General features: G+C 47.0%; 1 protein-coding gene across 1 annotated transcript in view; it reads left to right on the top strand.

Moving 5' to 3' along the window:
- Nucleotides 1-10,285, top strand: part of efhb (EF-hand domain family, member B) — a gene marked incomplete at both ends in the record, with an annotated part of 29,255 nt that extends 18,970 nt beyond the window's left edge. The window contains 2 exons of the mRNA XM_083632411.1: nt 2,041-2,222; nt 10,139-10,285. Coding sequence (XP_083488537.1) covers nt 2,041-2,222; nt 10,139-10,285 — 329 coding nt within the window. The remainder of the gene's footprint in view (nt 1-2,040; nt 2,223-10,138) is intronic.
- Between the last annotated feature and the right edge of the window lie 574 nt (nt 10,286-10,859).

The raw sequence follows: 10,859 nt of genomic DNA, 5'->3' as shown, positions 1-10,859 counted from the left end.
TCCGAGCAGCGCACTCCCCAAGTTTGAAGTCACAATCGGACAAATGTTTCTCGAGATAAACTGCTTTTTGTGTTGCCAGTAGGTGGCACTATGTCAAATTGCAAGAAATTCAGCGCCGCACTACTTCGAGTTCCCAGGAGCACACTCCCCAAGTTTGAAGTCAATCGGATGAACGGTTCTCAAGATAAACCACTTTTTGTGTTGCCAGTAGGTGGCGCTGTGCCGAATTGCACAAAATTCTGCACTGCTCTATGTCAGGTTCCCAGCAGCACACTTACCAAGTTTGAAGTCGATCAGATGAATGGCTATCAATATAAACCGCTTTTTGTGTTGCCAGTAGGTGGCGCTATGCCAAATTGCACGGAATTCAGCTCCCTGCACTCCGTTGAGTCCCCCTAAGTGCACTCCCCGAGTTTGAAGTTTGAAGTCGATCAGATGAATGGATGAGATAAAGCGCGTTTTGTGTTGCCAGTAGGTGGCGCTATGCCAAATTGCACGGAATTCAGCTCCCTGCACTCCCTTGAGTCCCCCTAAGCACACTCCCCAAAGTTGAAGTCGATCGGACGAACGGTTCTTGAGATAAACAGCATTTTTTATGTTGCCAGTAGGTGGCGCTATGCCGAATTGCACGAAAACAGGGCACTGCACTGCACAATAGGGCACACTCCCAAAGTTTGAAGTCGATCCGACCAACGGTTCTCGATGGCATGCAGCAGATGATGCTCATCCAGAAGCAGTTGTGGAAATGGCCAGGTTTTACTCTGGGAACCCTACTTACACAGGATGGGGGTTCCCGGAAGTGGCGTGACCGTAGAGCAGTGCTGACCAATTTGGGGCCAAGTTGTGAATTAAGTCAAATTTCTCTCTTGATTACAAAGGTGGAAAATACAACTGTTTTTAACGGGGTGTTTACTGATTAAATGTTTAAGCTCCCCACAAATGCAGATGTTTTTTAAAATATATATAACTAATTGCAAATTATTACAATTACCAAACAGATAAAAAGTAGATTATTATATTGAAATGTTATTTTAGATTTAGAATGTTAATTTTCTATAAACACAATACATTTTAATGTAATTCCACAACGTTTATTTTTGGCCCTCGGCCCTCCACCCAGATTGAGTTTTGGCCCTTCATGGGAAAGAATTTGGGCACCCCTGCCATAGAGGATATTATTTCTGAATGCTTGACTCATTATAGCCTACCATTATAGCCTCTTAGAAATCTCACTTAACTAAGATCAATGAGCTCTACTGATTATTTCCCCTTGATTTTATTCATGACAGACTTGATGATACATGAATATTAATGCTGCTTATTCAGCTTACAAATACATTCTCTGCTCATTTCATGCTGCCCTCTTTGCAAGACATTTTTTAATTGGAACCTGAGGAGGGATGCTGCCTCCCCTAATCTACTCACATCAAAGTAAACACAGGGTCGTTGACAGGGTCGTTGAGATTGACGACCCTGTGTTGACTTTCTCAGTTATTGTCAACGACACTACTTAAAGCTGGGGCTTAGGGCTTGAAGGAGCAGAACTGAAGACAAATATTCAAATATCGAACGTGTTTCGCGTCCGAATCGCACGGAAACAGGGCACTGCACTCCATCGGGTCGCCATCAGCGCACTCCCCGAGTTTCAAGTCGATCCGACCAACGGTTCTCGAGATACGCGAAGGACAGAGAGAGAGACAGAGAGACAGACACTATCGTCATTATAGTATAGATAGATATTACTACCTTAACCTCTTTGCTTGCTTTCTGCATTGATTTCAATGTCTATGAAATGTTTTGTGACACTATTGTGTAAAATGTTGTGTAGCCTGTAACCTTAATAGCTCTTCATGCATAAAACAACCGTGTTTATGGACATCCTCCTTGTATATGACAGTGTGCAGTGTTTTCATCTTTTGATTTCTAGATTTCATTGTATATTATTGTATATTACATATTGTAGATCCCACTCAGACACATTCTCATGTCATTTGCAACTGCTAACAAACCTTAGTGAGCAGCTGAAGTGTCTCTCCACAGGCTGGCGGGCCTATGGGATCCCCACAGTGCGCAGCGACCTGCCGGCGCCGCGGCTCAAGCGTATCGATGACACTAATACCTACAGTGATACGGCCACGGCAGCAGGCCTGCTCTACCCTGCACTTCATTCCCTCTGGGGCGCTCACGAGGAACACTTCTTCTGCCCCCGCACCAGGGACCAGGTACACACGCTATAGTGCACTACCAGCTTGTTGATACCTTATCTTTCAAACTTCTTGTTATTCTATAGAGAGAGAACTAAAATCATGAGAGAGGGTAAATTGTGAACTATGATCTGTTAACACAAACATCATCATGACTAAATATTACCAATGAAAAGCAAAGAAAAACCTTGAGGAAAAAGACATCTAAGACATTCCGAAATAGGTTAAACACACATTATTTTATTTGGCTGCTCATTATGAAAAGTTAAATACTGTGCTAAACCTTTTCATAATGAATAGCTAAACCGAATGAAGGCTTTGTAGTGACTATCCTGGGTCCAACAATTAGTCACTCAGCTAGGTGAAGGAGAGGTGTTTTTGACATGCAGGCTTTGTAGTGACTCTATCCTGGGTCCAACAATTACTCACTCAGCTAGGTGAAGGAGAAGTGTTTTTGACATGCTTCAAAACATTGCTGCAGCTGTCCAGGGGTCTCATCTATCAAACCTTGCGTAGAATCCCTACTAAAACCATGACTAACCTGTCCAGTGACTATCTACTCGATCCAATCCGTGTTTCACCACCCAGTATCGTCTTGCAAAGGTGTCCCACAATGACGTCCCCCAAAGACGTATAGATGTAAAAAACAAAACAGCAAAAAAACAAGACAACTTACCCAAATAATCTACGCCAACCCTGACCCATCTTTAGGTCCAGCGCCCCAGTTGCTTAGTGGCGAAGAGAAGTCACTGAGAAGTGCACACATACGCACCTTATCCCACACAAATTATTTCCAAAGCCGAAATGCCAGACCGCCGTCCAACTGAAGTGCGCGGTTTCCCTCTGTTGTGACAAGCGGAGATAATGGTTGTTTGCAGTGAATGCGTTTGGAAAAGACATGTAGGCCTAACCTATGGGCCTGTATTTCATTGTAAAAAAATGTTTTGAATGATCTCTCCTGTGTCAATAAAGTATGTTTTTCCCCGTGCACCTCCCCGCCTCAAGTCATTGGAAATGTTTAGAACATTGGAACAATCATATAGGCCCCTATCTTCCCACTGGCCTTAGGCGCTAAAACTGGCGTTAAACGCAAAAAAATGCACCTTGCGCCTGCCTCGGGAAGATAGCATCATGGTTTTAGGCCCCGAAATGTGCTTTATGCCGGAGGCGTGGCGCAGTGCCAGAATAGGCCAGAATGGGCGTTTCGGCCTTAAATACCGGCCTAACGATATTTCCCCCCCTGGCGTTAATTTAGCTCTTAGCACTTTTCAAAACCAGGCCTTATTCAGTGCGCCGGGGATATTACTGTGCTCTCTCTCACTCCCTCTCTCTCGTGCATCAGACAGGCACAATGACCGATGAAAAAAAAGTTGTTATACCGTAGTTTTGAGCCCCTGTCATTCAGAGGCTGTTGCATCACCCTACCTGTGCAGTGGGGGAGAAGAAAAGGTAGCGAGAGAAAACGATATCATTCTGCCCAAACAAATATTCACTGCGCCGCCGGCTCCCCTACCAAAGCCACACATGTGAAATCTCCCAGCATGCATTGAGGCTAATACATTTAGACAAGAAATAGCAACCAAATCAGCCTAAATAGGCTAAGTGGTAGATATAAATAATATGTATGTTAACACAACATGCAATTCTAGAACATTTCAATATTGGACAAAATAAAACATAAAAATCAAAACACAACCCTATGTGAAACATATATGTAATCCAGGTGGAATATATATCCCTCGCAAAGTTAACGTGATATAGATGAGTGACAGCCGTAACACGGTTCTACTGTGATGTCCGCTCCAATAAGACTTGGCTTACTTCACATGTACTTTTACAATAAAAACACATTTATGCAATGACTTTACATAATGTAGGCTATATTTATGTGCAATGACTTTACATAATGTAGGCTATATTTATGTGCATCATTTAGCCTGTGCAGCAGGTTGTCTACAAGTTATAAAACTACCTGCCCTGAATGAGCCGAGTGGGGGTGCTTGTTCATATTGTGCTTATTCATATTCTTATTCATATTCATAGTCATGCTTGTTCAGGACGGCTCCATGCTATTCTGGACCTTCGGCGTCTCAACGTGACGCTGAGGAAGTTCCTGTTCCGAATGCTCTCTTTTCCCCGCCTGTTCAACGCGTTGAGACAGGGGGATTTCTTTACGTCCGTGGATCTGAAGGATGCGTTCTTCCATGTCCACGTGGTCAAGAGACACAGGAAATACCTGAAGTTCTCCTTCCAAGGGAAGGCCTACGAGTTCTGTGTCTTGCCATTCGGCATGTCTTTGAGCCCGCGAACCTTCACGGTTTGTGTGGAGACAGCCTTGGCCCCCCTCCGCGCGAGGGGGATCCGCGTCTTCCTATATCTCGACGACGCTCTTATAGTGGCCAACTCGAGGGTCTGTGCCACGAAACATACCAAGATGGTGACCGATCACCTCCAAACCTTAGGGTTTTTGGTGAACTGGCAGAAGAGTTCCCTCGTCCCAGCGCAGGCGGCGACCTTCCTGGGGCTCGAGCTAGACTCCTGGGCCATGCGGGCCCGCCTTTCACCGGAGCAACAGGCTCGCACGGTGCAGACAGCGAGGGCAATAGGTCTGTGCTCCTCGGTGTCAGTGCATCGGTGCACAGTCATGTTGGGCCTGATGGCCTCAGCACTGCATGTGCTCCCTCTGGGGAGGTTACACATGCGTCCGTTCCAAATCTGGTTCCTCAGGCTTCGCCTGGACCCGGCCAGGGACCGTCATCGCAGGGTTCCTCTGACAGGTCAGGCCCGGCAGGTGCTGGCCATATGGGCGGACCCCCGCTACCTCTCGAGAGGCACTCGGCTGGGCCCTGTCCCGCTCAGATTGGTAATTCGCACTGACGCCTCCCTCTGGGGATGGGGTGCGGTGTCCGGGCATTTTTCGGCAAACGGCCGGTGAGAGGCTCAGGAGCTTCGCCACATAAACGTGCTAGAGCTGGAGGCGATTCGCCTGGCTCTGCTTCACTTCCAGCGGATCATACATGGACACCATGTGCTGATTCGCTCGGACAATACGGCGGCGATCGCCCACCTGAACAAACAGGGCGGTGTGCGGTCGAAGGCGCTGAACCAGTTAGCGGTGGGGATTCACCTGTGGGCGTATCCCCGTCTCCTTTCAGTGTCGCCGGTTTGTCTGCCGGGACGGCTGAATTACAGCGCCGACCTGCTGTCTCGAGGCTATCCCCGTCATACGGAGTGGTGCGTCCACCCTCAGGTGGTGGAACAGATTTGGGCCAGATTTGGTCATGCCCGTGTCGATCTCTTCGCATCGCGGCGCGCGACGCACTGCCCACTGTGGTTCTCGATCCAGGAGGACAGCCCCCCGTTGGGACACGACGCACTAGCGAACGCGTGGCCACGGTAGGGGCTCTATGCGTTTCCACCGATCCCCCTGATCCGTCAGGTGTTGGACAGGGTGAAGGAACAGCGCCTCCGGCTCGTTCTAGTGGCCCCGTTCTGGCCCAGGCAGACATGGTTTGCGGACCTGGTCTCCCTGGCGCAAGGTCCGCCCTGTGCGTTGCCGGTACGGGCGGATCTCCTATCCCAGGCGGAGGGGGAGGTGTTCCACCCCTCCCCAGGCAGGTGGAAGCTAGCAGTCTGGCTCCTGAACGGGACCAGTTGCTAGCCCAGGGCTTGCCCGATAATGTGGTATGCACTATTCAGAGTGCTAGGGCTGCTTCGACCCGCACTCAGTACACGTACAAGTGGCGGGTCTTTTCGTGTTGGTGCACAAGTAAGGGCGTGGATCCAGTGAACTGCAGTGTGCGACCAGTTCTCTGTTTCCTTCAGAGCCTGCTTGATGCGAGTCAGTCCCTGCAGTCGCTTAAGGTGTACGTGGCCGCGATTTCTGCGTCTTTCCCAAATGGGACCTGGTTACGGTGCTGGACGGGCTAACGGGTCATCCGTTTGAGCCCTTGGACTCCGCCGATTTAAAACTTCTGTCTTTAAAGACCGCGCTGCTGCTGGCCTTGTCGTCTTGTCGTCAGGAAAGAGAGTTGGTGACCTGATTGCCCTCTCGGTGCAGCAGGCCTGTATGGTTTTTGGGAATGATGGGCGCAGGGTTACGTTGCGACCTAACCCGGCTTACCAACCTAAGAATATTAATGCCAGCTTTAGGTCTATGGTCATAGACTTATCAGCATTCTGTCCCCCGCCGTTCAGTTCGGGTGAGGAGAGGCACTTGCACATGCTGTGCCCCGTAAGGGCGCTCTCGGCCTATGTGGCCAGGACGCGTTCATTACGCACTACAAACCAGTTGTTGGTCTGCTTTGGGCAGAAGGCCCAGGGTGGGCCCCTTTCCAAGGATCGCTTATCACACTGGATAGTGGAGGCGATCGCTTTGGCATACTCTGCCGTGGGTAAGATACCCCCGGAGGGTATCAAGGCGCATTCTACACGGGGTGTTGCGACATCCTCTGCGTTGTTGCGTGGTGTTTCGGTGGAGGACATGTGCGCCGCGGCCTCATGGTCCTCTCATCACACGTTTGTTAGGTACTACAGTCTCGACGTGTCCGGTTCGCGGTTCGCGCACGCGGTACTGTCAGTGGCAAGAAAGTAGTATCGTTGCCACTCTAATATGTCAGACGGTCAGGCATGAACGTTGCCATGCGGCCGTGGTTCACCGATGCCTTTCGGGTCGCCCTGTGGGGTGCTCCCGGCAGCAAGGGCGGTTGAATTTGGCACTAGAGTGAGAGCTTGAGTTCGAAACGAAGTAAAACGTTAGGGTTGTATTACAACCCGGGTTTTATGAGTGAGAACGAGAGCTCTCACTACCCAGCCTTGCTGCGTCGATGCGTCGTTGGTTGCGTCGGTTCTCAGCTGGCTGGAAGGATGAGTGGCGTACCCGGGGCTGACGGGACGTGACGTAGTCACGTGGGTGAGGTGGGTGGCCACGTCAGCCCCAGGGGGGCACCACGCCACCTACTGGTGGGTGGTCGGTTTCAATAAAAGTAATTTTTCGGGGCAAAATTACAGTCTTCCATAGGGCTGCGTGCGCAGCGGATAAGGCACTAGAGTGAGAGCTCTCGTTCTCACTCGTAAAACCCGGGTTGTAGTACAACCCTAACGTTTTGTTGTGAAAAACTCTAAACCAAATTAGGAGTGTTTTGAGTCTACCAGATGTTTCTGTCTATATGCCAATTTGTTTCAATCACTCTTTTCTGCCTCCATGGTCAGACAGAAACTACCATGCTTGGAGTGAGAAGGGGCTAGTTTCCATCAAAGACATATTCATAGATGGTAATTTTGAATCCTTTGATCTACTAAAGAGGAAGTTTGAGTTGCCCGGCACGAACTTGCTCAGATTCCTGCAACTCAGAGACTATATTCGGTCCAGGATTCGCTCCTTTGAAGTGCTCCCAAATGAACATGCCTTTTTCGATGTACTGCTAGGACCTCCTCACTCCAAGCATCTCTTTTCTAGATTTGTATGTCTGTTTGACAACTGTACCACAGCCTCTACTGAGAGGATTAGAGAAGTGTGGCAGGGGGAACTTGGCATTGACGTATCTGACATTATATGGAATAGGAGTCTGTCTGTGATACAATTTTGCTCAGTTAATAGTAGACACCAACTGATTCAATTTAAAGTCACTCATCGTCTTCACTATTCTAACCATAAGTTGCACAGGATTTACCCGTCTGTCTCACCACTGTGTGACAGGTGTCGTGTATCAGAGGGCACTCTGTCTCGTGCTTTTTGGTTCTGCCCTTCGCTGACTGAGTTCTGGGCCAAAGTATTTGACTGGTACTCTAAGGCCTACAAAATAACCCTTCAGCTGGAGGCAGAACTCGCCATCTTCGGCTGCTCGGACTCCTCTTTGAACTTCCCTACGGCTGCAGGGGACACGGGACAATCGTTGCCAAGAAACTCATTCTACAGGAATGGAGGTCCGCCTCTCCACCCTATTTTCAGCTGTGGTTGGCGGATATGATCTCTGTCATACGGATGGAGAGACTCAGGTTCCTGAGAACCAACTTACTTAGGAGATTTTCAGTTGTTTGGGACCCGTTTCTGGCCTACCTTGACGAGGTTAGGGGTGACGGGTGATTCATGTGGGACCCCATGCATAACTTTTACAAGCACTTTCATTGTTGTAATAGTAGTGCCTGTGTGTGTTTTTCTTTTCTTGTCTGAATTTGTTTTAGCTTAGTTTTATTAGTTTTGTTTTGTGTTGGTTTTATATAAAAATAGAGGGAGACTGTACATTCTAAGTTACATATTGTTTTATTGAAAATATGTCTGATTACTACCAATATGGACTGTACTCTACCTTGCAATAAAAATACTTAAATATATATACACATCTCAATAACAATCAAGTAGTGGAACAGTAGGTTTTGTGTAGATATTGGTCTCTATCGTTGCGACGGCCTAAAAACTGCGCTTAGTGCCAGGCGAAGCGCAGATTAGTGGGTGTGGACCAGCGCACTCGATATTTTGGTGTCAGCACTACAGGCGGCCTTAAGCATTATAACCACGCCTTTTAAGCGTAAAATTATGCACAATCTGCTCATTGGAGAAGTGCAGTAAACGAATCACAAGCTTCCCTTTTAAGCTCCAATTCCACAGAGCGATCCAGTCCGGTCAGAAAAGCCAAGCGCTCTGAGCTCCCCCCCTCCCTTTCATCCCCGTCTGTCTCCATATATAATATTCCATATTATGATGCTTCTCAAACCAATCTAACTGCAGTTTAAATACTGCAAGCATGTAAATATGCTACACTATATCAAGATCAAAGTGAAAAGAATGTTCTAAATGCATTGGCTAGAAAAATATAGCCTATCCCTATGTGGCCTATGTCATGATGAGATTAGATTGGTGAAAGTTTGTCCAGATTAGAATTATATCGTTTTCTCTCGCTACCTTTTCTTCTCCAGTGCTGCAGATGATGCACATAAATATAGCCTACATTATGTAAAGTCATTGCATAAATGTGTTTTTATTGTAAAAGTAAATGTGAAGTAAGCCAAGTCTTATTGGAGCGGAGCGGACATCACAGGCTGTCTCTCATCTAAATAACGTTATATCTGCGAGGGATATATATACCACCTGGGTTACATATATGTTTCACATAGGGTTGTGTTTGGATTTCTATGTTTTATTTTGGCCAATATTGAAATGTTCGAGAATTGCATGTTGTGTGAACAAAAACATTATTTCTATCGACCACTTTAGGCAATTTAGGCTGATTTGGTTGATATTTATTCTCGAAATGTATTAGCCTCAATGCATGCTGGGAGATTTCACATGTGGCTCAACAGCCTCTGAATGACAGGGGCTCAAAACTACCATATAACAATGTTTTTTCCATTGGTCTTTGTGCCTGTCTGATGCGCGAGAGAGAGGGAGTGAGAGAGAGAGAGAGAGAGAGAGGGGGAGAGAACAGCCTTGAATGACAGGCGCTCAAAACTACGATATAACTATTTATTTTCCATTGCGCGAGAGAGACAGAGGGCGAGAGAGTGTGAGATCGGCAGAGGAGAGCTCTGCGTAAATACACACAATATCCGCGGTGCACTGAATAAGGCCTGGTTTTGAAAAGCGCTAAGCGCTAAATTAATGCCAGGGGGGAAGATATCGTTAGGCCGGTATTTAAGGCCGAAACACCCATTCTGGCCTATTCTGGCACTGCGCCACACCTCTTTGGCGTAAATCGCATTTCGGGGCCTAAAACCATGTTGCTATCTTCCCGAGGCAGGCGCAAGGCACGTATTTTTGCGTTAATGCCAGTTTAAAGCCTGTGTTCTGTGGGAAGATAGGGCCCATTGTGTAGTAGTGATGAGTAGTGATTCAGTAGTACTTTTTCATGACCCTCCAGTCACGCTTCAGTTTTATATATCACGTGACCAGTTTTAGTCAGATTGTCATGCCTGCTTTCCTGCCGTTCCCTCCACAGATTGCAGAGATCTTCAGCAACGTGGGTGTGAATATTTCCGAGGAGACGTTTGAGGCGGCGTGGAGGCTGGCTTCCCTGAGGCATCCCACTGGGGAGGTTTGTGTGGAGGTTTTCCGTAACGTACTCAAGGAAATCAAAGCAATGTAATGCAACGCAACGTTTTTACCTTCACAGTGTTTCTTCATTCAAATTTCAAGCAAAACAAAACCCTTGTCTCTGAAATAACTAAACTTTTCAAGAACTAAGAAAGTATTGTTTTTAGCTCAATGACGATGCATTTTTAACTTTATTCGGTGAATTTCATAAGCCGAAGAATTTTAATCCTTCAATTGAATTAAAAACATGCAACAACAATATGCACATTAGTGTTAATCTGTGAAAACAGAACACATCTGTATAGAGCCAGAAGTCAACTACTATTCTCTATAACCAGTGTTGACGAAAGAGCATTTTATAAAACAACAAAAAAAGTCCAGTATTTCCAGTACAAATCAAAGGTCAGTTTGCTGCGCTCATCCACTTATTTATAGTTGACCTTGACCTTCTTGTTTGGTTTGAGTTCTTCTCTTTCTTGCATTTTGATCGTCTTTGTTTTCGGGGGAATACCTGCCTTCACCTGGAGTAATGGAACACTTCATTTGTGATTGTACTGTTTTTTCATGTGAACATCAGAAAGATTAGCTGTCACCTCAGCGTCAGCTAGTGGAGATATGAATAAAGT

The sequence above is a fragment of the Poromitra crassiceps genome, assembly GCF_964638095.1.
Source record: "Poromitra crassiceps genome assembly, chromosome: 1".
Classification (NCBI taxonomy): Eukaryota; Metazoa; Chordata; class Actinopteri; order Beryciformes; family Melamphaidae; genus Poromitra; species Poromitra crassiceps.
The sequence above is the reverse complement of the archived record's forward strand: the minus strand, read 5'-3'. Positions and strand labels throughout refer to the sequence as shown.